A 27,870-nucleotide genomic window follows, 5' to 3' on the forward strand; every position below is an offset into this window, starting at 1 on the left:
AAAAGGATAGTTACTTTAATCGTCCAAAGACGGGCAGCTGCGGCTTGAGATGATTCGTATCAGCGCAGCGTACCGAAAGCCCAGCCTCGATCGTCGCAAGCCGGGCCGATGGGCCGAACACCATGAAATTTATCAGGGTGACGTTGCCCTCTCGCGTGGGGCCCATTCGTGAGATCGGGGATCGCTGACATCACCCCTTTGACGTGTCTCTTCTCTGATTTGCTTGTTAGAATTATCTTTTTTTAATATTAATTATATAATTCTTTCACAACTCTTTGGACATTATTAGAACTGTATCTTTTTTATTTTAATATATATTATTCTTTAATCGAAAAATCGGTGACTGATAGACTTGAGCTCTCTCCACAATAATAACCCCCAGCAGATCGCCTCTCCTATCTGTAAGTGCGAACTCTCTCTCTCTCTCTCTCTCTCTCCCTGAAAGATGACGCCGATCCATTCCCGCAATCCCTCGTTCCTCATCTCCCTCTCGTTCCTCAACTCCCTCCTCTGCCTTATCGATGTGTGTGTAAGTTTGGGTTCTTCCCATCCTACACCTCCCCCTCTTCCCATTGCGCCGCTGCCCTCCGCCGCGCAGCTCCGGTGGCAGCTGGGCGAGATGGCTCTCTTCCTCCACTTCGGCCCCAACACCTTCACCGACTCTGAGTGGGGCTCCGGCCACGCACCCCCCTCCGTCTTCCGCCCGGGCTCCCTCGACGCCCGCCAGTGGGCGCGGACCGCTGCCGCTGGCGGATTCGCCCGGGTGGTCCTCACCGCCAAGCACCACGATGGATTCTGTCTATGGCCCTCCGCCTATACTGACTACTCCGTCCGGTCGAGCCCCTGGCGCGCTGGCCGGGGCGACGTGGTGGCGGAGCTGGCGGCTGCCGCGAGGGAGTATGGGATCGGCATGGGCGTCTACCTCTCCCCGTGGGATCGGCACGATCCGTCCTATGGGAGCACGGTGAAGTACAATGAGTATTATCTGGGGCAGATGACCGAGTTGCTGACCAAGTATGGGAATTCCTGTTGCTTCTCTACCGTTTAATTGCTTCTCTTAACAAAGATCTTGGCTCAAGGTCGTAGCTTTCGCAAATTTGAGGTTCCTGATCAAAATTCATCTTTTTTCTGCGTTTCTTTTGTGTATTATGTCACTTTATGTCATATATACAAGATAATTTCCCTGCTTTCCTTCAAGGGAGTTTGGCACAAATTCTTGGCTTTTGGTAGCTTGAAACTCCTGTCTGGTATACATAAAAATTTTGAGATGTTCAAGTAGTACAATATGTCATTCAACTGACAAACGTTCTACAAGTAGAACTTCTATGATGAATACAAGATTACTAGATTAATCGAGACACCGTAGTTTTACTTTCTTCTACTTACTCGTTGTCAGAGACTTTCCTGAGTGTGCAGGACTCAATTGAAGTATCACGCCATGAGTACAGATTCAATCAATATCATTATCATGAGCCTTCTTGCTGTATACTTGTTTTGTCATCTTGTTTGTACATATCCAAAACTTTCTCTCTAATAAGTTAGTCTTCTTCACTCTGATATTGTTGAAGCAAAAAATCTGAAGAAAACCTAGTTTCAAAATGTAAATATATTTTCCATGAGTTCATAAATATCTTTTGGTTGTTTCCCTTTTTAATGAGTTTGGGATGAAGGATCTCATTCCTATTTGTGATGGTTAATTGTGTGGAACAGCTACGGTGATATTCGGGAGGTTTGGTTGGATGGTGCAAAGGGAGATGACAAGGAAATGGAGTACCACTTTGATTGCTGGTTTCAGCTTATCCATCAGCTCCAGCCAGGGGTTATGATATTCTCTGATGCTGGCCCGGACACTAGATGGATAGGAGATGAGTCTGGAGTTGCTGGTTCTACTTGCTGGTCTCTTTTCAACAGGAGTTCTGTCACAATTGGCCACATTGATGAACAGTGAGCACTTTTTTCTTTATTCCTTAGAAAAGCATCCGTTGTTTCTTGACCATTACAATTGTGTTATATGCACATTCCTTTTAGGTTATCTTTATAAATCTTCAGATAATGTGTCCTTGATGTCCTTATTTATAGTATTTCTTGATAATGTTGCCTTCTAGCCCCTTAGTGTATTGACTTCATCAACGTGCTACATTGACTAACTTGTTTGGGAATAAAAGCTATCACCTGTTATTTTTCATTCTCTTCCCATGACATTGTCTACTACTATATAATTTTTGTGAATTCTGTAACATACTCAACAGGGAGATCCTATTCCAAAACGAAATGTCCACAATTTTGTACATCATTCAACTTCTTTTACATGGTTTCAATTGTCTATAAAGTGCTTTCAATGAATTGATGCCCTTTGGTAGGAGAGATAATGTGGACACAAGTAAGGAGTTAGAAACATTGATCACATGTAAATATGTAAAAAAGTTGGTTCCCATTTCTGTCCCTATATTGTGCTAAATTGTTCTATGGATGTTTAGATATAGCTACAGGCTTTAGCTTTAATTGTGGTCATTTATCTAAGGGATCCAGGAGTTTGAGCTATATAATGCATTTGGGTGGCATTGATTGTTGATGTACATGCTTATACAGTTATCAGTCTGTTTAAAATATGAAATTAATGTTGATGCATTGTTTGTCATCTATGACCAGTTTTGTATTTCAGACGGCTGTCCAGTATTCTCTGCGAGGAATCAGATTGAATGAGAATATGTGGATGAAAGAAATAGGCACAGCTTGGATCCTAGGCTCTCAATGTTTCTAAGGTTTTAGGAATGGTAGTTCTATGGTTACAACCATATTTGGAACCTAGCGACCTCTAAATATTCTCACCTTTGCTTCCTTTGTCAAATGCCTTGTCTTTAGAGGATTCCCACCTTCAAATTTATTAAGGACAATTCGTCTGAGAGCATACCTTGCTCCTTGATTGTCAAAATTTTCATTCATCAGTTCCAGTTCCAGGTGGTATGAGATGTAGACAGTCTCATTCCTCTAACAAGAGAAGATGCATATGCATTCTTCATTTCAATGGACTTCTCAGTTGTTTAAAGATTAAAAATCACATAGGCAAAAACTGGTATCTTTCACAAAAATTTGGCCCTTTTTTTGGTATTTTGTTACACAAAGTCTAATGACCTAGTATTAAACTTCATTATCATTCTTTAGATCTTACATCAACAACATGTGATATTATATTTATTCAACTTCTCTGCACTAAGTTGCCATCATGACAGTATTAGGTTTTTGTCTAGTTGCAACTTTCTGCTATTAGATTTACAGCTATCTATCTGCAAACAGACAGATTAGAAGACCTTCATACCTATACTTACTGCAATGTGACATTGCTTAAAGATTGACTAGCATTGTGAATTATTGATGGATCACTAAATTGGTGCTTCTGTTTTGACTAATATATGGTGCAAACAACCTGATCTAGTAGTAGAAGAAGAGGGATTTCCCAAGGAAATGCTTGCTGAAAGAAAAAAAAAAAACTGCTAAAATTCTCTGAAAATAAAATGTGGCCAAGTATAAAAATGCATGGTTATTCTAGCCAACTCCATTAGCTGTTTATTGACTAACAATTGGTTAGCAAATGATCACTAAGAGCTGTGGGCCACCAGATTGTCCATGCTAGAGATCTGCCGAAGTAATCAATTCTTTCTGTAGGAATTCAGAACTACACCACATATGCTAACCAGAATCTAAATTCGTTCATAAAGGGAACATAAATCTGAAAGCTGACTAAAATTTGAAGTTTATAGCACAGATAATGCTTCTTATTACTCGTGTTAGCATTTGAATGCTTTTTTCAACTCTTGGATCAATGCATTAGTTCCTGTTTCAATTTGTGCATTTTGAACTCAAAATTAAAGCTTTGAGGAGTAGCTTGGAAGTTGGGTAGCCAATCATTGTCTCTTTTTTCACTTGCCAGAAGTTCTCGTCATGGAGATCCTCATGGAATTGATTGGGTTCCTGCTGAGTGTGATGTATCCATCAGGCCAGGATGGTTTTGGCACAGTTCAGAACATCCGAAGTCTGCAATGGAACTACTTGATATATATTACGAGTCTGTAGGCAGAAACTGTCTCTTGATCCTGAATGTTCCCCCTAATTCATCAGGCCTCATATCTGATGAAGACCTTCAGGTTCTTCAGGATTTTACTGCACTTCGGATCACCATATTCTCTCATAACTTAGCTTGGAATGCTACTGTCACTGCAAGCAGTGTGCGTGGAGGTGATAATGAAACTAGGTTTTCTCCCTCAAACGTACTCCAAAAAGGTATTAGTAGTTACTGGGCTCCCGATGAGAGTGAATCTGATTGGGCAATATTCCTTGATCTTGAGCAATTCATATCGTTCAATGTATTACAAATCCAGGAGCCAATCCAGATGGGTCAACGTATTATTGAGTTCCAAGTTGACATTCTGGCATCTGGAGAATGGAAGACCATAGCAAATGGCACAACTATTGGATACAAAAGGCTTCTCCGTTTTCCTATGGCAGAAACCCAGTTTTTGAGGTTTATCATCAACAAGTCCCGTGCCAGCCCATTGATATCTTACATTGGCATCCATGCTGACCCTTTCTCCATGGTTTATGATTCAGTCACTGCACGGTCTTCCTCTACCAAGAGATTTTCCTTCAAGCGAAGAAATAAAAGATTTGGCTATGCCCTCGAATCTGCGATCTAGGTTGAGAGTAACATTCCTCCTGATAAATGTGTTTGGGCAAGTTGCACTGAGAGAATTTGGTGTTTGGACAATTTCATCTCCAGCATAGTTCAATAAAAAGCTCAACGAGGGCAATAAAGGATGCCGCTTCCACCTGTGTTCAACTCCAGGGCCTTCCGCAGGTGTACATTTTTTTTCTCGTGTGTATATAAGACGAGCTTTGTTGAAGTCGCAATAAATATGCACATTCATATACTTGCCCTCTCTAAAGATGGCTAAAATAGTCATAGATATTGTTGCAAAGACAAGGGGTAAATTATTTGAGGTTTTCTGGAGGTAAATGGTTGGTAGATAATATGGTCAAGAAAATATTTGGATTAGACTAATTGCAGAAAAACTTTTGACTATTAGCTAAAGATGAGCTTGGATGAATCTATTAGATGGACTGACCACCAATCTCTTGCCAGTTCCGTTGTAGCAATAAGATAATAGAAGAAATATTTCTGGTGCAGCGGAGAAGACAATTGTTCTCGACTCTTGGTAGAAAAATTATTGCAAACAATAGCAGGTTGGTTTTCCATGAAGAGCATGTGCTACCAGCAAAAGTTGCTTGGAAACCTTTCTGAGATGGTTATCAATGCCTGACATGAAGTATGAGTTACAAAAGGAATCTCCTCCACAGATAAAAATAAAAAATAAAAAAATCATTTTTCCTGGGAATTTTCCAGTTGATGAAAATGTTAAGAGGCCAGCTGCAGAGCTCTGGTAAATATCAACTTCATCTTTCAGCAATAGTTAATTAACACCATTCATTGGCTGCCATTGACTACAGTGAACATGAGAAACAAATTTGGAGATCACACAGTGAATTAGTTCTTTCTTGCATCATAAAGCCATCGATGTCTCATATGCGAGTAAAATTCAGACAGCGGCCGATCCTGTAAAAGCACAAGGTATGGTATGTAGTTAAGCATATGAATCCTCATTATGGACTATTTTTAGATTTGCTTTAATGTTTGCTTCATCTTTTCTCCTTTTTTCTTTTCCTGTACATTTTTACTCCTGTGCTAGAAGATATGATTATTTTGTAAATGGTACGTGCACAGTGTTAAAGTGTCACCTTTAACAATCTGGATATTTCACAATCCAAAAGCATGTACATCACATACATCATCATGGAACATAGGACTAATTTGCAGCTTCTTTATGTCTCTCTAGACAATGCCCTGAGCCACAATTTCCATGAGAAAGCACTTCAACTACCATGAGATGGTAGTCAAAGGTCTCCTGCATGCACCTCACTTAACACCAGACGTATGTTTCACACAAATTTTGGTAGTCAAAGGTCTCCTGCAGATTTTGGTTTGTAGTTGCTTCCTTTTGTTGGTGATATAGAGCGAATAATATTTACAATTGCATATTATTATGGATTGATAGTTGCCCTTTTTTTGCAGACATGTGTTGAGCATGAAAGTTTTGGCTTTAGTTTTGCCCAAGTCAGTAGTCTTGTGCATCCCTAGTATGTAAACTTCCTTGTATCCAATTTACTTGTATGGCACTTCTTTTGGCATAATCTTGGAACCCAAAGCCCCCCCAACTCCTGCACTTGCATCACAAGGCTGTTTGGTATAGAGATCTGATAGAATAGTTCCATATGCAAATGTATGATATAAGATGAGAATTGATAGGACTTTTGAGGATTCCAGCATTGCAATTATGTAAGCTTTGTCATAAAGGTGACCAATGTTTTTTATTTTTCTGGCCTTGACTTAGAGGGAGAGCATACACCAAGCCAATTCTGCCATCCCCCTCAATAGCTGGCAATGTCCCCACTGTCAGAATAAGACACCAGCATACATGGTCTTAGCATAAAACAGACCATGTTTGAGGATCCAAGATGTTATTTATTACATGTGTAATAATAAATCAAAGTGAGTAGAGAAAAATAAAAGGAAAAAAACAACAGAGAAAATGACAAATGATTGATCATGAAGAAGATTGTATGCCACACAGTTTCTCCCTGCATACTGCCACCAGTGCTTCTTCCAAGTGAGGAAAAGAGGACAATCAGTACCTTATAAGATTCAGAGTTATCTCTATTCTCTTTTGGATTCATCCAAATTTATCTTAGCTTGATGAAACTATTGCTTGTTACTGTGTGACATGAGCTTCACCATCATCAACCTTTCTCATTCATCCACCAGTTGGAGAGCTTCATCGACCAGTTGGAGAGCTTCACCATCAACTTTTTCATTCATTGACCAGTCAGAGAGCTTTCCCATCAACTTTCTTTCCATGAAATATTTCTCATTCACCAATTGTTCAGAGAAGGTGGATCCATTGCCAGCAACCAAATAACCTGCATGGCACCTGCTAAAAATGTTTATCCGGCTTTCATCACTTATCATTTGCCAATGAATGTTTTATATATATAGCATCAATGCAATAAACCTAAGTTATCTACTACTCATAATTATCATTAAATTAAAGTTATTTAAAATTTTAAATGCCCAAAAAACCCTTTATGTATATATATATATATATATATATATATATATATATATATATATATATATATATATATAAAGTTGATGTGTGGATGTAAGAATGGTAATGATTTGTGAAAGACCATATGGTCTCATTGGCCATCATAGCTCTTCAGTAGCTTTTTGTAGGGATAATGAGAGTAGTCCGAAAAGAGCCACATTTTTCCAGATTATATCACATCTATCATTCAGTCAAATCTACAAAATATGGAGTGAAGATTACAGATTTTTAATTGAGCAATGAATTGCCAAATCATGAGCTTTAGATGTGAAATATCCACTCACTGCTGCATTGAGCCATTTATTGTGTGTGATCAGATATAAAACCAGAATTAGATCATATTAAAAACATATGAGACAACCTTAATGATCTATTTATCATAAAAAATAATTAAATTTTTTGTAGGATTTTTACTTCTTTTTTATAAAAATATACCATCGATTTAATAATAACTCAATTTATCCTTTAGATTGGAGACTGGAATTGGATCCAACTCAAACCATGTCATTTGATGCTAATGTTAGTTTTACAAGGACAAATATTTAAGTACTCACTAAAGTAGGATGTTACATTTCAATTTTCATTATTGTTATCGATAAGAGTATAACGAAAAAGAGATAATCTTAAAATTAAAATATACTAACAAACTATACAAAATGATAAGATTTTTTCTATACATAATATTTTTGACTCCTGTATATAATTATAACTTCCAACTAAAAGAAAAATACAAATATAACAAGTTCAAAGTCTATAACATTTTATATGTATAAATTTTGGATATATTATATTTATATTTTTTGTTAAAGGTTATAATTATGTATAAGAAAAATATTATAATCTCTTTTAATAAATTAGTATATTCTAATTTTAAGATGATCTAATTTTTGCTATACTTCTATTGATAACAGCAATGAAAATTGAAATGTGACATGTATAAATAAAATCAAAAATAGAGTGTGACATATATATATATATATATATATATATATATATATATATATATATATATATATATATATATATATATATATATATATATATATATATATATATATATATATATATTACTTGCTAGTTTAACTGTGTGTTGAGACTTTGTTAAACTCGTTTTATGGGACATAAACAAAAAATCAAAAGTGACCTTAACAATTATAATTAATCCAAGTGATTAGGAATATGTACAAGAGATCCTAATTTTTGGATTAATATATTCCACATGAGGCATCAATAAAATCTTAGAATTAAATATAATCTTCACCATTTAATATTGGTCGGAAATGTTGATTAGTTGTATCGTTGATGCAATCTCTTGAATCGTCTCCCACCTCACATAACACATATATACTATTTTCTTTAGTGCATCGAACTACATATCACTTGATTCTTTGATATGCTTATTAAAGTTCGTTGAATCGATCCAAAGAAGTTTATGGGTGATATGATCTTAGATAACATAAAAAAAACACCACGATATATTGTGAGATTGTCGATTAGGATTATTTGGATATTTTAGTGGTGCAAAAAATATCCAAATATATTTTGAACTAAACGCTTGGCCAGGTCACCCTGACATTTCCCCGGGTGACGCAGTCCTGTTTTATTGCTATTCGGGGTTTTTTTGGTATTTGAACTCGTATTCTTTGTCGTCGACGATTCCTTATAAACGGAAACCGATCACCGCATTCGACCTCCGCTTGCCTTCGCCACCACAAATACCGCCCGCTTCTATAGGTTTAGCAGGAGGAGGCTCCAAGGGCGAGAGGTTTCTGAGGGCCACAAAGATACTTCCGGGGAGCCCGGAGCTCCTTTAGCACATCTCCCTCTCGCCTCCTCTTCCTAACGTCCTTCGCTGCGCCGGAGATGCTGCCGTACGCGACATTGGAGGAGGCGGAGGCGGCGCTGGGGCGGAGCCTTACCGCTGCGGAGACCCTATGGTTCCGCTACTCCGCCCGGATGCCCGACTACCTCGTCTACTACCACAACATCATCTTCCTGTTCGTCATCTTCAGCCTCGCCCCCCTCCCGCTCGCATTGATCGAGCTCCGCCTCCCCGCCGCCGTCTCCCCCTTCAAGCTCCAGCCCAAGGTCCGCCACTCGGCGGCCTCCTTCTTCCGGTGTTATAAGGATGTCATGCGCGTCTTCATCTTCGTCGTCGGGCCGCTCCAACTCACCTCCTACCCCACCGTTAAGGTCCCGTTCTTGATGCTTCTCCTTCTCCTCTAGGGCTAGGGTTACATTGCATCTGATCTATTGTTGCGAAAGAAAATATGTCTTTTTTTGGGGTTTCCCCCTTTCCTAGTGCCAAAAAGAATCAACCTTTGTTAGTTCTTTCATCGTTCATTCTGTTCATTTGATGGTTTTGGCTCTTCAGAAATGCTATCTTTCTCATTGCATTGCTCGATCTAAAGACGTTTTCTTTTAATTTCTTTGGCTTTTTCCATCAATATGCTCCGTTTTCTTAAAAAAGGTTGTCTTTTTATTGCGTTGCTCAATTTTTAGCGTTGTTTTCCTCCATCAATATGTTCGATCTTTAGTAAAGTGCGACATTATGGCAGTTCGTGGGAATACGGACCGGGTTGCCCCTGCCTTCATTGTGGGAAGCAGCCGCGCAGCTGGCGGTGTACTTCTTGGTGGAGGACTACGGAAACTACTGGATCCACCGGCTGATGCACGGCAAGTGGGGGTACGAGAAGATCCACCACATCCACCACGAGTTCACAGCGCCCATAGGCTTCGCTGCCCCCTACGCTCACTGGGCAGAGGTGCTCCTCCTCGGGATCCCGTCCTTCGTTGGACCAGCTATCGCTCCCTGCCACATGATCATCTTCTGGCTCTGGATCGCCCTCCGCCAGCTTGAGGCCATCGAAACCCACAGCGGGTACGTTAATCACCCCGTCAGTCCCCTCTTCTAATTTGTTGACCGCTAGAAGTAGTCATTACCTGGCTTTGATCCGGTAGGACCGACAATGATTATTGCATGATTTCATAGTTTCTGAAAGATAGTTGGAGGGAGTTGATTTCTATGGATCTCTTGTTTAGATCTGAGTTTAATTTAAATTCCATTAATTCTTTGACTGTTCGTTGTTTAAGCATGTAGCAGTCATCTTCGATTTGGTATGATTATTAGTTAAATTCAAGTGATTCTAAAGTAGGTGACCTTATGAATTGGCATTTTTAATCTCTATTCTAAGTCACTAGTCAATTTTCCATTACTATTTTACATTTGCAGAAGAACCTTCTCCGGTACAAAAAATGACCTTGTCCTCAAGGTTAATGCCCCTGTTAAAAGCATGCTCATTTTGGAAATTTTTTTTCCTAAAGTGAGAAGAAGATATTCTCAATCTGTTTCATTTACAGATGACCACCACATTTTTAGTTGATCTAAGGATTCTGAATCTGTACACATCTCATTTCTCGATGGAACTGTATCTGCCAGCTTTCAACTTATTTTTTTGTTATGTCAAGGTTTTTGCTTGTCGAAGACTAATAACATAGTGATAGGTCAGGGCTTAGTTGCTAAGAAGTATTGGACACGGGGAATATCTAAGATGTATGTGAAAGAAATTAGAAATATGTAACAATAAAAATATAAGGTTACGAATGGATGGCAGGTGTTTAATCAATTTACTTAATGAGATCTTTGTGGAAGATTATGAGTTATACAACAAGCATGGGAACTTGTTTCTTATGTATCTAGTAGAATAATGAGATATTGCAGAATGGCTAAGTATATGATGGTTCTAAATTACTTTCTAGGCATTGGTCTCATGAAGAACAAGTTTAGAACCACCTTGTTCTAGACTAGAAAATAAAGTTTTGCCTCATGCAACAAATATGCAAATTGGGAAAATTATCTCAGGATTTGTGGAGAGGATGTCTTGGTGCAATAATGTGATTGCTCATCTGTGACTTGGATAAACAGGGTTTGAAATACCAACTTCCTGCTTGTAGGGTATGATAGTTTACATTGAGCCTTCATCAGACCTTGTATTGGTGGGAATTTTATGCAATGAGTCATCTTATTTTTTCTTTAACTAAGCATCTCTAGAGTTTGTTATGTCCTTGATTTCAATTTAAAATATTTTCATTCAGAGATTCTACTATAAGTGAGGTTGATATTTGTGACATGAGAGATCCAGATTCGAGTCATGGAAATAGCTTCTTTATATTTAGAGAGGCTGAGCCTCCTCGGATCCCACATTGGAGGGAGCCTTGCTCTGTTTTTATAGATTCTACTATAAGTGAAGTCTGTAAAATAAGAAGGTTTTAGTGACACATTTTCATAGGTTGTGTTTCTCACAAGGGATAGTATAAAATATAATTCTTGCATTAAAAGTTAACAGGCAAATTGGCTTTGTAGATATCTTGACTAAAAGGTTCTGTCAAAATAAGTGGATGTAGGGAGATTATAAACGGATGGTATTCACCCATGCCGAACAAATGTTTCTTAAAAGAACCTTGAATCAAAATTTACAAGTTCATAGATTCACTTGACATGCATTTAACTGCTCGAGAATTTTTTGGCGAAAGAAAACAGAGTAGGAGGTTAGAAATTAATAGCACTCACATATGATGGTCAATGTAAATTCATGTTATGTGAATCGGAGGAGAATACTGATTTGATTCCTCATGATAACCATGTGGGGTATATCGAGAGGGGTAACTTAGTAGCTAACAAAAAATCTTCAAATCATTCATTAGCATTAAGAGAACTTACATTGAAGTTAGTGGCACTCTTTTATTTGCCTGCATTTTTTTTTAATTATAGCTCTTCTCTTTTTTGTACCACTCTGGATGGGAATTTAAAGATCACAGGCGATAACTGACTCTTGATTCTTATTGAGTTTAAAGCATAAAAAGGAACATCCATTTCTTATAATGTGTGTTCTTTTTGGTTCAAGTGGTACTTGCAAGTTTCTTCCCGCTTTGCCTTTTTGGATGTAACATCATTCTGTACACGTGTTACTTCAAATACGTCAGTTTTAGGAAAAAGCAGTGACTGGTGTTTTTTCATTTAGTGATCAACCATTGCAGGTTTCAGCTTTTAGGCACATTTATTCAACATCATTGTCATGGTTTGTCTTATACTCCTAGGTTTGTTGATGGCAAGTCCATATTTAACCTCGTGTATATTGAATATTAATAGCAAGATATCTGACCTCCCATGAAAATGCATCGTACTTGCATATGCTTAGTTCATTTAGTTGTGCCTTCCGAACAGATTTGACTTCCCTTTTACTCCTACAAAATTCATTCCCTTCTACGGTGGAGCGGAGTACCATGATTATCATCACTATGTAGGAGGGCAGAGCCAAAGTAACTTTGCTTCTGTGTTTACCTACTGTGATTACTTATACGGAACTGATAAGGTCGGTGAAATCTTGGCTTCAAATTAATGAGATTATTTTGTTATCGAAAAACCTAGTGTTCATCCTGCAACTTGTTCTCATTTCAGGGGTACAGGTACCACAAGGCATGCTTAGCAAAGGTACTTTTCAGGCCTTTCTATTACAGTATCAGGATTATGCATGCCACAAGATTCAAGAATATTCTTGCTTCGTGCACCCAGTGCTTAGATGTCACTAGTTGCCTGTTATTTGACTATAGACATTACATGTTACAATATTAGTTGTAGCTAATAAATTGGGTTTCTTCGTCGACTGATCCTATTTTTATCCCCGACAGCTGAAGGAAGAGCAGTGGAGAAACGGTGACCGAAACGGGGAAGTTAATGGTTTCAGCTATAATAAGAAGTCGGAGTAGCCATTGATATCGTTCATCGTCCGTAATATCTAGGTGTTTATTAAGATAAATGGGGCTTTTCTAGTTCCTATTATTTCTGTCCACCTATCATCAGATTGAAAATCTTTTCATAAGAAATGGTTTTGAGACAGAGATGCTGTTTTTGAATGGGTAAACAATTTGCTAGGTCATGTTTGGTGCAGTGACCAGCTAAAATTGGATCTTGTTTGCATTTAGTGTTCCCTGAGCATACTTATGTCTTGTGAGAAACCTTCCTCTGCTATGGATAATAATAGTCTTCTTTCAAGTTTTTCTTGGCATTCTTGTGGCGTGAAATTGTTGGCTGATGTCGAACGATGACTAGCATATCGATCGTTTATTGCTGTGTTTAGTGGTTGGGCTTCGATTTCTTTGAAATCGTGTGTGATCTTATCAAGCTGAAGCTGATCATGACCATGGCAACGACGGCTGCGAATGTGAAACCCGACTCAAACCTGACCCGAAAACCTACGAACCGACCCGATCCATTAATGTTGTTGGGTCGGATGTGGATCATAGATCTAGAAGAGTATCGGGCTGCATCTGCATCGTCTATAGAGCTTCAGAGAAAGATGATGTTTTATTCGATCAACCTCAACATGTCGTCCATGATCTAATGTTATGTCATCATCAACATGACCAAACGATCAACCAGTTCTCGTCACATTGACCAAATGGTCAAGTAGATTAATATGACGCATGGTTGGAAGATCAAGTAATGCTCGTTGATCTTTGTGCCACTACCGCTTAAATTAAATGGTCATTTTCTATCGAACATTATAAAGAATAACTATAAAGCTCTCTCTCTCTCTCTCTCTCTCTCTCTCTCTCTCTCTCTCTCTTTCTTAAAAAAAGAAGAAGAAAAGCCTCTGAACCCCCATATCGATGGATGAATTTTATTGGATACATCTTCCATGTAGTTTTTCAATGACTTCAGATAGAGCTTCCGAGAAACAATAAGTAAGACCAGACATAGGGAACAGAAGCCAAGAACAAGACACATCCGAGTCGCGCTCACGGCGATACTTCTTCCTCCGAGAGTATAAGCTCGAGAAGGACTTGTTGGTCGTCTCATCGGGGTTGGTGAGGGCGGAGAAGAGGATCTGACGATACACACAGCCGAAGGCAAACAAATAAAAGACAAATAAAGAAAAATGTTAAGAGAGAACCAAATAGGAACGATTTGGTCGAACGAAGGGATCTTTTACGAGAAGCGGCAGTCGGATCCATGACCACATGAACACGCGTTCGCTCTCGTACTTGAAGAATCAAAATGTTAATAGCTTCGATCTTTATATCGTTACATTGATATTTTTTATAGTTATAAAAGTGAATTTATTTATCCCGACGACATCAGTTTTATCGATGAAAATATTAAAAAAAAAATAAAAAAGATAATTTTAATGTTCGGTGGTAAACGATGATGACATAGCTGGCGTCGGTGGTGGTGGATTATGACGTTGCTGGCATCGACATCGACGTAGTTGCCTAGCGCCTTCGATGACAATAAGGTCTACTCTCACTACGATGCCACTCGCCTCGAGCACAACGTCGATCTCATCGTCGCTTGCCCCCGCGCCACTCTATATCTACGTCAACAATGATATAGTTACCGAGCGGCAACTACGTTAGCTTCAATACATATGATGGTGGCCACCATAGTATCTATGGCGAAGATATGGCCGCCTTGCCATTGACCCGTCGGGCGGATCCTAGCCTCCCCCTTTGCATCTGCATCGACATCGACGCAGATGTCGAGTGGTCGTTGCAGTAGACGTCATGCTTGGAGATAGTGGAGGACGTGGCCAACGACCTCCTCTACCTTGACCAGAGCAACTTGTCAACCGTGCACACTAACCTTCAACCCTCCAATGTTATGCTTGGCCTAGACTTCAAGTCCTGCCTCGCTGACTATGCTCTCATCTCATCCCTCCTCCTCCTTCCCCCGGCCTCACCCCATGACCTCGTTGCCCTCTCCTCCTTCGTCGCATCCTCCGTCCTCTTTGACCATGCGCTCGAGCCCTACCTTCTCAAGCCCTCCTTCACCTCCCCTTCCGACATCTACAACTTTGGCGTCCTCCTCCTTGAGCTCCTCGCCGAGAAGACCCCCTTCCAGGACCTAGTGAAGGAGCACAGCATTAACATCCCTCGATGGATCCACTGTGCGGGAGGAGTGAAATGACTCCGACGAGGACCCTGGGTCGTCTGAGAATGAGGCATTCGAGAAGAAGCTGATGGCGCTATTGAACATTGCTGTGGCGTGTGTAGCGATCGAGGCGAAGAAGCGACCGTTGATGCGAGAGGTGCTACGAATGATTAGGAAGCCGCAAGCATAGGTGATGGTCTCATCTAATAGCAATGACCATTCGTCGAGGAGATGGTCGGACATGGAACAGAGCTTGCCGAGAGAGTATGGATCGAAGGGCGACGATTGCTCGACATCTGCGTCGATGCTGACGTAGATGCAAAAGAGGAGGGCAGCATGCTCCTCGTGGAGGAAAGTGACGTCACAATGAGAGCGAACCTCATCATTGTTGGAAGCGGCCAGGTAACTACGCCAGCATCGATGCTAGCTACGTCATCGTCTGTCATTGAACGTTAAAATTATATTTTTATCTTTTATTTTTATGTTTCTATCGATAAAACTAACATCGTTAAAATAAATGAAGTTAGATATTTCATTTTCATAACTATAGAAATGCTAATGTAATATTTTAAAGTATAGAGATCGAAACGCTAAAGAAATGCCAATATATAATTAACCCTACTTCGACAAAAACATGAGTCTATGATCACATACAAACATCATCACACAAATTTTAATATACATCATCACATAAATTTTAATATATAAATATACAGCACTTACATTTCTAATACCCATCATAATAATAGTTTTAACAGGCTCTTAAAGAGAACTAATATCAAATAAACGTGGTGTGTGCTTAGATTAATGATGAAACCAAGATCAATTGAAGTTAACAGCATAAACATACATGCTAAGTTTAGACTTGGGGCTAAGACAAATACACAAAGATCCAGTCCCTTGCATGCAAAGGCCATGGGTGAGGACAATATCGTCACTGCCGTGCCCTCTCATTCATCGCAGGTGTGTGACGAGAGAGAGACACCAATGGCAGACATGAAGCGAAGGAGAGGATATTTCACACAAGGAGAGGACTCTGCAAGAAATTTTTAAAAATTACGCTCTATGAGAATTTCTTACAAATATCTTTTAAAAAATGCACCATATATATATATATATATATATATATATATATATATAGAATAAACTCCTAAAATAACTTGAACCACAAAAAATGATAAGAAACGAAAAGCATCGTTAGAAAACCATTTCTTGTTACCACTTCATTTAATTAGTACATGTAGGCAAACTTAGTTGAGCCACATAACTCAAGGATCATGCACATACTACAACACTCGCAATGCATTCACCTCTTGGGATCAAATCTTTTGTACTCAGCTTATTTCCATCTTTTAATACTTGCATCGACAGGAACAGATATAACATTGCACCTTGTGATATTTATTATACAATCAGCAGGCACCTCGGGATATACGATACAGTGGTGATAGCATGAAAGGGGAGAAAAATCATATAAAACTCAAAAAAAAAAAAAAGCAAAGGAAAGGAAAGAAAATAGAAAGAAAAACTGGTAAAAAAAAATAAGGATACAAATGGCTGTTAGTCTTACGAGAGAGCCGAAAGCAGAGAGCAGCTTCCCCAAGACTCTTCCTCATCCTACTAGAGACCAATAGTTACTGTACAGTATCGTTCATCTATGGTCTTCTACAAGATTCGATTACTTTGACAACTGCTGAATGAGTGTCCGGTGATATCATGTTTAGCGACACATGAAATGCCTGGCAAACCAATTCAAACACACAATATTATGTGCTGACAGGAAGTAAGAAAATAAATATACCTTAGTTGAGGAATACTAATAATTGGAAGTGTTAACGTAAAATGCTGCACATCTGAAATCTATTTGTGTATATCATTGCAACATTAAAGTAGCATCAAGATCCTAAAAGAACAGAAATAACTTATTAAATGGTAGATTATACAGTGTGTAAAACAATGTCTACAGAAGGCAACCCAGATCACAAGTGCCAAGTGATTGTAGCATATCAAATTTAAGTGTGAGAAGTCACACAATAAAGCAGCTTATGCAACATGGAGTTACAGTGGTTGCGGATACACTCACAAACACATGAAGAGTTAAAATAAAATCCTATTAGAATGATTCTCATCCCCTCAAAATTAATGAAAGCTCCAAACTGAAAAACCGGTTCCATTGACCATGATTTATGACATATAAAACCTAAAAATAAAAATCGTATATACATTCTAAAATTTGCATCTAGTGAAGGAATAAGTAACAAATCAAGCAAAATTTTATACATTCATCTAACAATATTTAGATTAAAATTAATCATTCGATCATAAGTTAAAACAACTAAGATTTTAGAAGCAAACATGAATACTTTTATGCTGTCCCTTGCGTCTTGGTTTCGATGAACACAAAATATATACCAATCACTTAAACTTGGGTTCTATGTATTTTAAACGTTGTAATCATGTTTGTTGAAGACAATCTCCAATTTGGAGAATCCATGATTAATAATAAGGTGATAGATGAGGCCTCAAGTCCTCTCACAGCATTCTAGATCAACTTTATTTTGTATTGCAACATGAGAAGAACCACTTCCCCATGTAGGAAGATAGAGGTAAATAGGAAAAAAAGAACATTTTGTTGACTTACCACAAATCTTTCTAGAACAGGAACTAGAGCATGCAAGTTCCGATTTGGAAGGCAGTTGGCAATAGCTTGGCGAAGTTTAGAACTGATGGCAGAAAATTACCATTAGCATGAGTAAATTAAGTTATGATAAAAAATAAAAATACAGAAAGGTTATGCAGACCTTTCTGTTGACAGAAACCCGAGCAAAAGAGCTGCATAAGCTTCAATGATCATCATTTCAGCCTCCCGTGCTCCTTCCAACAATGACTCTTCATCATCCTGTTAACTCATTATAAAAACCAAAATCAGTAGGCTCATTGGCTAATGTGCATTCTTAACGAGGCATATAACATCATAGAGCGACATCACTGACTCAACAGTCTGTACATTTTAAGGGCTATTATAATGTAAAGAATATCAATGATCATGATCTTTCAAACTTCATAATCGGTTGAGTGGTGACTTTACAACAGTTAGATGCATCATTAAGAAATTCAAGGTGACAATTAAATTAGATTTGTTATTTGTGATAATATACTTGAACAAACAACAACGATGCAACCGCAAGTTTGTAACTTACTGTGTACTGTGCAAAATCATAATGCAAATAAAAATAACAAATCCTACAAAATGTTACAACTGCAAGTTTGTAACAATTACAAACTGCAAGTTTGTAATACTGTCAATGCCAATCCCAAGCCCGGATGAAAAAGGTGGAGGGTTGCATTAGATCACTGACAACGTAAAACTACGTTAGATCCCATAAACATGAATCTTAATCTTAACCGATTTTTGTTGAGACTTTGTGGTATTGTTGTTGCATAAAGTGTGCTTCGCATCACTTTTTTTAATGTTTTGCCATTGAACATAATAGAATTCAGAAAAGGAATCAAATACACATTTTGGTATTATAACAGAAACAAGCATAACTCTTGATGCAAGCATTATCTTGCTATATTAATCATTTCAGAAGTATCTTCAAGATAAATTTGTCATGTCAATATACCTAATCTAATAAATACCCATTATATGAAGCGTTAGCTTACACATAGAGAAGGTTTTTCGTCTTTAGCCTCCCCATTTCCTTGATTTTCCATAAATATGGAGCACAACAATGGAATTGCATCCCTTTGTGGCTCCACGTTTACTGATTTTCCTGGTCGACTTACTGAAACACGAGCTGCTGCAAGACGTGATCTGCAGAGTAGATATAATTAATGTAATAAATAATAAAAAAATTAGCCTAGCATATGTAAACTAATGCTCTAATATGAATCAAAGAAAATTAAAAATTATAAAAAACAGAAAAGTGAAAAATAAGAGAACAGGATAAATTTTGTATTGGTGAAATATAATAGGCTTTTGTGACAATGAAACTTGATCAATTGCCAAGAACCCTCACTCACTCTCTCTCTGTCTCTCTCATGTTCATGTGCACCTTTTATGCAGCGGAACTAAGGTTGATAGCCTAAAAAAGAAAAGGATTCATAATCATATCTACTACTTGTAACATCAAACAAGGCTATCTTTTTTCCATTTTGCCATCTCAGGCTCCTCCATGACTTGCCATCTAGGTTTTTGAATCATAAATATGTTCTACAATAACAATTTAGCACAGCCTTAGTCTCTTTCAGGCCATGCAAATATCAGAAGATTTTGTATTTGTTCGCTGACTCCAAAATCAGATCATAGTTCCTCCAACATTCAATGCACTTTTAAGCAGGCTTTACTCTTACCTCATAGCTTAATGGGCATTTGATTGAGTTGTAGATACATGCATATGTCTATTCAAGAATATATGCCTCTCTTATGAAATTCCTATTGCTCACATGTCATGGAATTTGCTGAAGTCCAAAATAAACTAATCAATTACTAGGACATCTAAGTTATTGAAACCAAACTTGCATGACTACATCATGCTTTCCATATTTTGGTGTTAATACGAGGACAAAAAGACATAACTTGATAATTGGTGTTGGCAAAGTAGTCCTGCCCAATTTATACCACAATTCTTATCATGTTGTTATGGCTGTGCTTGTTTGGTCGAACCAGGCGGTTGTATTTGCTTGCTATAGAAAACATTTGCAGTTGCTCCTTTTTTTATTTGGTTATGGGGGAGGAGGGTTAGTTTTTTGTATGAAAGCCATTGCAGATTTCAGATAATAGATTTCTCCAATAAGATTAAAAAATTATTCTTGCATCACTTGTGGTTGTTTAAACACCTTTTTCCACAGAATGCATGCTAAGATGACAGGTCCTTTATGCATAGTTTCATGCTTTCTTTTTGTTTTTCTTTCCTCTAAGTCTTCATTGGTTATTTATTCTCTCTGTAACTTCTTTGTTTTCTTCTCCAAACAAAGTACATATACTATTTAATTATTCTCCAAAAGTATATAATATTACGGAATAGAAGATGACCTGTTTTGACTATCCTTCTCCACTAGGTTCACAAGCAAGCCCAATATAGCTACCAATAAATCCAATTCATGATCACTGAGATGTCTGTTGTTCAGATGACAGTTACTGTTATGTTGGTTGGTAGATAAGGTGCTCTCGTTCACTTTGCTGTTTGTTTGAAACGAACAGTCAAATGATGGAAAATGGCTAACTATTAAAGAAACCATAGTATGCAGTCCACCACATGCAGCAATTTGCTGACACCCTACAGAGTTGTCATTTGTTAAGTTCATCAGAACCTGCAAGTTAAACACACAGCTCTAAATTATTACACAAGGACCAAAATGAATAACAATTCATAAAAATGACATGAAAATAATTTGACTGCATTTGTAAATTCATGCAGAGGCAGAGAGAGAAAGACACTTGTTTTTAGCAGGTAAAGTAATAAAAATAACAGTGGAAGCTTAGCAAACAATTTCTGGCAGCCAACATAGCAAATAAAAAACACTTCAGGTAAATCTTCACACATCTGAAAAGTGCATACTTTCCCACATCTGGATAAGTTTATCCTTTACCACATTTGGAAAAGTCATCTCTGGATTGTAACATTCATAGAATCAAATCATCAGTAACTTAAGAGGTCAGACCAACACTTGTTTAGATATCAAAATGAAAATCAGTTGGCCTACATATGCTCAAAGTTGCACTAAAGGGGAACCAAATGTTAGCAGTTCCAACAAAATCGATAAAACACACACCAAGATGGTTCCCGATAATTAGTCTAGTAGGACAACAAGATTATTTCCGTTCCCAATGAATGAACTTTCTGGGATCTGCATGCTCCTTTTGCAAGATATAATTTGGTTAGGAAATAACCATTTGAACCGATGGAAGGCTAGGGAACAACAAATTTATAAAAGAAAAGTATGAAAAATTGAAAACATGAAATCATTAAATCATAATTATGACCAAGCATCACTTCATGTCAATTTGTCTAGTAATTAAAGTAACTAAGTAGAGAAGTCTTGAAAAGCATTACTTAATATGCTAGCTAAGATAGCTTAACAAGTCCCACCCCAGTATGAAGTGACCATAAAAATCATGTTTGTGATACTTTAATCATTGGTATCATAATCCACCATTGTTCAACCCCAACAGGGGATGTCAATGACCTTCATTTTCTGTTCGACCATAGACCAATGCATCTCCAAAGAATAAAAGGACCCAGGAAAGTCATAGGCTTATTGGTTCATTCCTAACAAAATTCTAGTAAGCTGCAGTAATGTTAGATGGTAATGATTCAATTTTTTTCAGAGACTAGTGATTCTATTGGCAAAACAAATCTGATACTTAAAGTGAACTGATTTATAAGGGAACAACAAATAAAATAACATACAAAATAGGAAAAAGTATTTGTAATTGTATTATAACAAAATTGACTTATTGAAATAAATAATAAGCATATTTTAAGACAATAGAATCAAAATTGACCTACTGAAATTTATACATGCCCTATCCTTAACCATTCATGTACAACAGCTGCTCCAGTTTTTTGGGTATTTGAGTCTACCTGACATGCTTAGGCCAAAATAAGGTGCTCGTCACTATAGATGGGTACAGGAAAATAGGTATCCAGTTCAGATTCAATAAGGCAGGAAGAAATTCACAAGTAACTTTTCCTTTTCATAACCCAAGATTCTGACCTGGAAACCGTCAAACAAAAACCCCTAGACAAAAATGATACCAACTAATTATGTCTAAAGTAACATTTTACTAGTTACTCAGCAGTTTAAGATTGTTGGCCTGCTGGGTATGACCCTTGCAGGAAAAAAAATAATTGATTCATTTTGGCCTTTAAATATCTGTACTTAAACATTATAAACAACAAATGCATATTATGGTACACCATATCAGTATAACAATCATCTCAAAGATTTCAAATTTCCCATAAAAGAAACAAATGATATCAGTAAATTAGTACTAAAATGATTGCATATTTAGATAAGAATACAACTATTTTGCTTTCAGCATATAAGTAAATAAGCCAACCATATCATTTACTTGACATCATTTGCTGCATGTGTATGTTTGTTTGCTTACACAGGACAACAACAACTAAATACGGACCATTCAATTACCTTCACTGAAGTGAGGAGACAGTCTTCCGCAAGGCTTGAATCTTCATCAATTCCTGATGGATGAGACTTTGCACAATTCTTGTGATTTTCTTCATTTGTTAATTGACTCAAAACATCATCTGTAGTAATTATTGGGAGTTCACACCCATCCAAAAGTTCTTTATTTGGTAAATCACCTTCATGATCCTGAGTTTTCGTTTTCTTCTTTGCCAACAATTCCCATTTGGAAGGTTTTAAGTCACCTTCATCAAATGCAAAAGGATCATTTATGTCCATTTCACAATTGCCTTTATCATCTTTTGGCATATGAGGTCTTCTAGACATGCTATCAGAGCTCATTGTTGCACCATTGGATTTTATAGAGATCCATCGATTTGAAATCCTAAAAGAATTCATCTTCGAACCACTAGAATTAACTTTTGCCTTCAAAGTATTACCATTCATACAGCCACCTCCGATAGATCTATTAATTACATCATATGAAACAGAGGCGGAAAAATCAATTGCCATTTCTGAACCAGAATGAGAAACTTCTAATTGGGTATAAGATGATTTCTGTCGTTTATGACATATCTTTATGATGTTCACTTCAGACTCCCTGTCAACACCAGAACACCCAGCATAATAACTATCTGGTGGCTCATCACTGTTATCTGCCAAAATAGAAGAAAATATACTGACGATGACAAGCAACAATAATTTACAGACAAATTATAATAGCAAACGTAAGTAAAAGGTATCTAAAAGACATTTTGAGCAAGAAGTTTTGATTCACTAATAAAAAAGCAACCAGTATCCTGGAGTAATTACTGACAATGATGATTTACATACTCTACCAGCGGCCAAGCTTAATGACAATATATAAATTGCAATATACTTTAAAAATAATCTTACTAGGCATATTCATAATAACTTAAAACTAGAATATTAGAAACATCACCCCAAGGATCACGTACAAAATCAAGAACTGCTTTTCAAAACTTTGATAATAAATTATTTTCAATACATGCCCTTTTTTAAGGAAAAAATTTTCATCCCCACATAGATTTAATGTAGTAACAACAGATGACCAAGAAAATGCTAACACTACAATAATATCAAGAATCATCTTCCACATATTTGCAAAAGAGTAATATTCAGATCTTGAGCCAAATTAAGATCCAAGGAAATGAAAAAAAAAAAAAAAAGAATGACACAAATTTGATTGTTATATGATGAATAACAGTTTGCTCAAATATTATATAATCCCCCTATATAGTATCTTTGATAAAAATAAAAAAAAACCTTTCTATCAAATGAGAAAAAAAGCAGAAAAGGCTGCATAAGATTAGCTAAAAGAGATCCAGAAAATCCAAGTACCTTTCAGTTCTTGGTTCACTTGAAGACTCTGATATTCAGAAATTAACTTCTCTTTGTTTGAAATGCTGAATTTACCCTGGAGCAAAGAAAATTCTGTAGTGCAATACAAAATAAACCAACAGAAACATCAATAAGTACCAGTGCAATAATTTGTTTTTTCCAGTGAGATTGAACAAAAGCACATGAAAAGGTCTGATCAGTTAGCACATGACAGAGACCTGAAAATAACTTAATGGCACTGATGATGACCCCAACAAAAGAAAGTTGTACGCCACCATAGTTCGACTTGTGTTTCATCTCAAGTAAATGACTCTGTTAAAAAATAAAACAAAATGTGTACAGTTAGAAGATAATCATAGAAACAAAATACAAAATTAGTCACTTGTAAGGCTGATACAGTACCTGATTATCCTTACTTAAGAATGTTGCATTCTCCATAATTTTCAAACATTTTAAGAGAAGTAGCATACTTTGCAACACTGATTCATCTTTAGAATGTGACAACAATGATGAGCTGTGCCATGTCTACAACATCAAGCATGCCATAGTCAACACATTGCAAGGACACTAGAAAAAGTACGATGTCGATTCAATCATAGATATTTAGAAAAAGGATCTTGCTATGTAGTTATCTCAGGAAAACTCATGTTGATACTGATATTGACATTCCATGTGCTCATGTGAAAGTTAAGCCCATCCATGCATGTATGAACTAAAGTGGCTACGCTGCTACAATATACAATGACAACATAAACAGAATATATCTTTAATTAATCAAACTTCATATGGCTCATAAATAACACAGAAAATAACAACAACCCATCCAAAAAAGTAATAAGGTTTAGAAACAACAAAGCATATAGCTAGAAATTAAACATTAATGATCCAACAACAAATAATGCTAAAACTTTAAATACCACCACATAATTCAACTTCAAAAAATATTTTACCAACTTATAACACAATAAGCAAAACTCTATCAAGCAATAATGTCTCCAGCATTTCTATTGAACAGATTACTAATGTATATTAAGTAACAAAAGGAAGTTCTTAACAACACAAAAGAGTTGATGCTTGTCTGTGAGTCAGCATTATTAATTGTCATCACATGCTCGCATTTTCTCATCAATATGACACTAGCTATCATGTCCTCTTCTTTTGGAAATTGCTTATTGGCACCCTTCTATAATTCCAAAGCCAGATGCAGAATCGAAGCACAAATCACAACGATATAGAAGAATCAGATATGAACACTTGTTGAAATCATATTGCTCCCTATAGTCTAATACACATTTATTATAAAAAAAAATCAGTAAAGTAAATTCAAATCTCATCTCACCTCCAAGGTGGAGTGGCAACTAGCAAGAACATCAAAGATTGCATCAAGTCCACCAAGCTCTCTCAACTTTTCTTTAAATTCTCGCCCAGGCATTTTCACCATATCACACGTGTCTAAAAACAATATGTCAGCAGCAAATTAACGACAATGATATGCAAAAGAAAATGTACAGCAACAGTGAAACAGCATCTAAACCAATAACCATAATAGACCAATCAGAAAAAGTTAATTATCAGATGTGTAAACATTTATCCCAATATTTTTTTAATCTTATTTCTCCAAACAGTGCAACAGACTAATCTATTAAGCAATATGGTTGTTTGGTAAAATGTTGAGACCCTATTTTTGGAGCAAACGTAACACTATAATGGCTAAGCTCCTAGATAGTCATAAGTTTTTAAACACCAGCTGGACCTATATGTGTTGACCAGTATTTATCGATCTGCATATCAGCTCATATTTATTTTTTTAAATTATATTCAACAGTACTAGGTGGTACAGGTCAGTGTACCGCCTGGTTTACTGATATTTTATCAGTCCAAAAGGAAACTGAAATCGGTATTGAAATGGCAATTTGTGCAGACAGAATTTATGGATTGTAACAGACCACAAGAAAGCAGTCCACCTAATCAAGCATATAACAAAGCACAGCAACAATGTTAAGCATATATTGAAACTAACCCTACCTTCAAATGATACAGTAGATAAACATGCTTTTTCAATGGTCAATAATGCTATCCATTTGGGGCTCAGCTCTGGCCTCTCTGTTGCTTCATCATTCCCATGGCCTGCTTTTATCTCTTTACAACTTAAAAGAATTTCTGAAACTTTTGAAACGATGGCCTTCGCAGTGGAATCTAATCCTTTATATGAACTCCCTACAACTTGAGGCTTGCGTTTCCCAAGAAGTTTAGATCCAAAACTTGCGGCTTTGTCTCTGTTGACAGAAGGAACTGTTGGTTTCAATAACTTAAGAAGAAAGCCAATACAAGATGGTGTATCCAGCAAATTATCATCTTGAACCTGAAATACATTAAATAAAAAAGTTATTTAAGTTGATCAGCCAAACTATGATGCTGAGTATGAAGATACACAATTCAATTAGTAGGACATAAGCAAGTCAGCATTGAAGCATACAGATAAGCATGAGAAATGCATGAAGTGTAATCCACAGATGAAAGTCAATATTTATACACATCTTCACCTATACCAAATTTCAACACAAAACCCTTCCAAATTAAAATATAAATTGAAAGGAGCTGAGTACGTCTTAAACTGCTAAGAGATAACATGATAAGAGACAGATATATACTCTTTTAAGTGATAGATGAGTAATTGGATGAAAAACATCATTAAAAGTAACTATTAATGGAAGTGACTCTTTTAATTAAATCATCAACAACTTCCACCTACAGGACCAGGCTCAAAAGAGAAATGCAAATGTTGAATCATAAAGATAATATTAAGAGTGTGCTCTATATCAGTTTGAATAATTCAATATCTACTGGGTTTAAATATCTTATGCTTTAGAATATAATTGGTCTGTGATGCATTCAATTTAAAGTTCTCTTCAAGTCACTTTTCGTATATAGAGTTTACATCCTATGAGTGATGCCAATCTAGTGAGAAATAGGCAAGCAAGTAAAGGTGTAGGACCTAGTTGACAAATAGCAAATAACTTCTAGAAATTCACTTTACCATTATCTCTGGGACATCAATGTTGAATGACATGTAGCATGCAAGTCGACAAATAAACAAGAAACCTCAGGTAATAAATGATTTTCTAAAGTGAAAAACACATTGATAAAAGGCTTATTATTTTGTGTCATGTAGAACGGATGATAAAAAATCATAGGCACAATATGCTGAAAAACTACTAACGTATACAAGGAACTTACATCACTTGCCAAGACGTAGAACAGAGCAGCAGCAGCAACTGTACTTGGAGAATCATCTAAATTTAGACCCAAAATGGCATCAATTATTCTCTTGGCCATCCTGTAAGGCGTTCAAAAATCTAAGCATGTCAAACTATGCATGCTGCAAACAGATGATAGAGACGGAACCAACAAAGTTTTTTGAAGTTATTATAATGGCGACTGCGTCGATGTTCAACATTTCAATCCGAAAACTACTTTCTTGAAACACAACTAAAACGACAACGGGGTAAATATAAAAAGGCATCTCATTTACGCACCCCTGCACCCGGAGAAGTCGCCTTTGCTGCGCAGTCTCGCAGGCTGACAGCAATGACAGCAAGCTCGCACGCTGGACCCTCACCGGATGGCCTGGCCGCAAACCATCCAACGCGAAGTTCACCTCGTCGACGTGCTCCATCATCTCCCCGAACTCCTGCGCCTCCATCAGCGTCGCCGTCGTCACCGCCGACGCCAGATCCCTCTCTGCCCCGCGCCTTCCCGTCCTGGTACCGTCCGATCCGTGCGGCTCGTTCGGCGGTCCGAGGGACGGGGAAAAGAGGGAAGGGGCGAGGGTCGGGGGGTCGTCGGGGAGGTCGAAGGGGTTCAGGGACCAAGGGGAGGAGGAATCTTGAGAGGAGAATGCAGCGTGAGCGTGGGCGTGGCGGCCATGGGAGCTGTCCTGGGAGAAGGGAAGGTCGAGAAGCTCTCCGGCGGCGGAATCGGGTTCCCCGTCGGCGTCGGATGAGTCGAGGAGGATGGGGTCGGAGGAGGTGCGGCCGGCGCCGCAGCGGGCGGCTCTCCGGGCGTAAGTGCGCACGATCATCGCCTTCTTGCGGGGCTGCTTGAGAGACGGGGCTTCGAATCCCTTCTTGCTCTGACCGAGGAAGAATTAGGGTCGGGCGGTAACCGGAACCCGGATTCCACAGGAACGAGGAGTGGCATTAATAT

The 27,870-nt window shown here is 37.6% G+C and overlaps 3 protein-coding genes across 8 annotated transcripts; 2 read left to right on the forward strand and 1 right to left on the reverse strand.

Moving 5' to 3' along the window:
• The first annotated feature begins 365 nt into the window (after positions 1–365).
• Positions 366–6,423, forward strand: LOC135653299 (putative alpha-L-fucosidase 1). 4 transcript variants are annotated; one of them, XR_010502388.1, is made up of 4 exons: positions 366–1,014; positions 1,711–1,944; positions 3,929–6,032; positions 6,125–6,423. XR_010502388.1 is itself a non-coding variant. In XM_065175133.1 (3 exons), exons 1-3 carry the CDS (start codon positions 446–448, stop codon positions 4,689–4,691), a joined length of 1,566 nt encoding a protein of 521 aa, XP_065031205.1. In that variant the 5' UTR covers positions 366–445; the 3' UTR covers positions 4,692–6,423. The 4 variants fall into 4 exon arrangements, 1 of the variants encoding a protein (XP_065031205.1); XR_010502389.1 differs by having other exon boundaries at positions 3,929–5,623; positions 5,889–6,423; XR_010502390.1 differs by having other exon boundaries at positions 3,929–5,623.
• A 2,478-nt stretch (positions 6,424–8,901) lies between these two features.
• Positions 8,902–13,272, forward strand: LOC135652121 (very-long-chain aldehyde decarbonylase GL1-10-like). Its single transcript, XM_065172838.1, has 5 exons — positions 8,902–9,410; positions 9,776–10,098; positions 12,442–12,589; positions 12,676–12,708; positions 12,906–13,272. The coding sequence occupies exons 1-5, from the start codon at positions 9,081–9,083 to the stop codon at positions 12,981–12,983; spliced, it is 912 nt and encodes a 303-aa protein (XP_065028910.1). The 5' UTR covers positions 8,902–9,080; the 3' UTR covers positions 12,984–13,272.
• Positions 13,273–15,806: 2,534 nt separating this feature from the next.
• Positions 15,807–27,855, reverse strand: LOC135653285 (wings apart-like protein 2). 3 transcript variants are annotated; one of them, XR_010502384.1, is made up of 14 exons: positions 27,201–27,854; positions 26,902–27,001; positions 25,690–26,026; positions 25,004–25,116; positions 24,067–24,189; positions 23,883–23,976; positions 23,665–23,757; positions 22,306–22,958; positions 20,186–20,463; positions 18,814–18,964; positions 17,949–18,046; positions 17,789–17,870; positions 16,718–16,886; positions 15,807–16,183 (listed from the first exon to the last, which is right to left on the reverse strand). XR_010502384.1 is itself a non-coding variant. In XM_065175097.1 (13 exons), exons 1-13 carry the CDS (start codon positions 27,743–27,745, stop codon positions 16,803–16,805), a joined length of 2,751 nt encoding a protein of 916 aa, XP_065031169.1. In that variant the 5' UTR covers positions 27,746–27,854; the 3' UTR covers positions 16,514–16,802. The 3 variants fall into 3 exon arrangements, 2 of the variants coding, with proteins under 2 accessions (XP_065031169.1, XP_065031170.1); XM_065175097.1 differs by lacking the exon at positions 15,807–16,183 and having other exon boundaries at positions 16,514–16,886; XM_065175098.1 differs by lacking the exons at positions 15,807–16,183; positions 16,718–16,886; positions 17,789–17,870 and having other exon boundaries at positions 18,774–18,964; positions 27,201–27,855.
• Between the last annotated feature and the right edge of the window lie 15 nt (positions 27,856–27,870).

This window comes from Musa acuminata, chromosome BXJ3-11, assembly GCF_036884655.1.
Source record: "Musa acuminata AAA Group cultivar baxijiao chromosome BXJ3-11, Cavendish_Baxijiao_AAA, whole genome shotgun sequence".
NCBI lineage: Eukaryota > Viridiplantae > Streptophyta > Magnoliopsida > Zingiberales > Musaceae > Musa > Musa acuminata.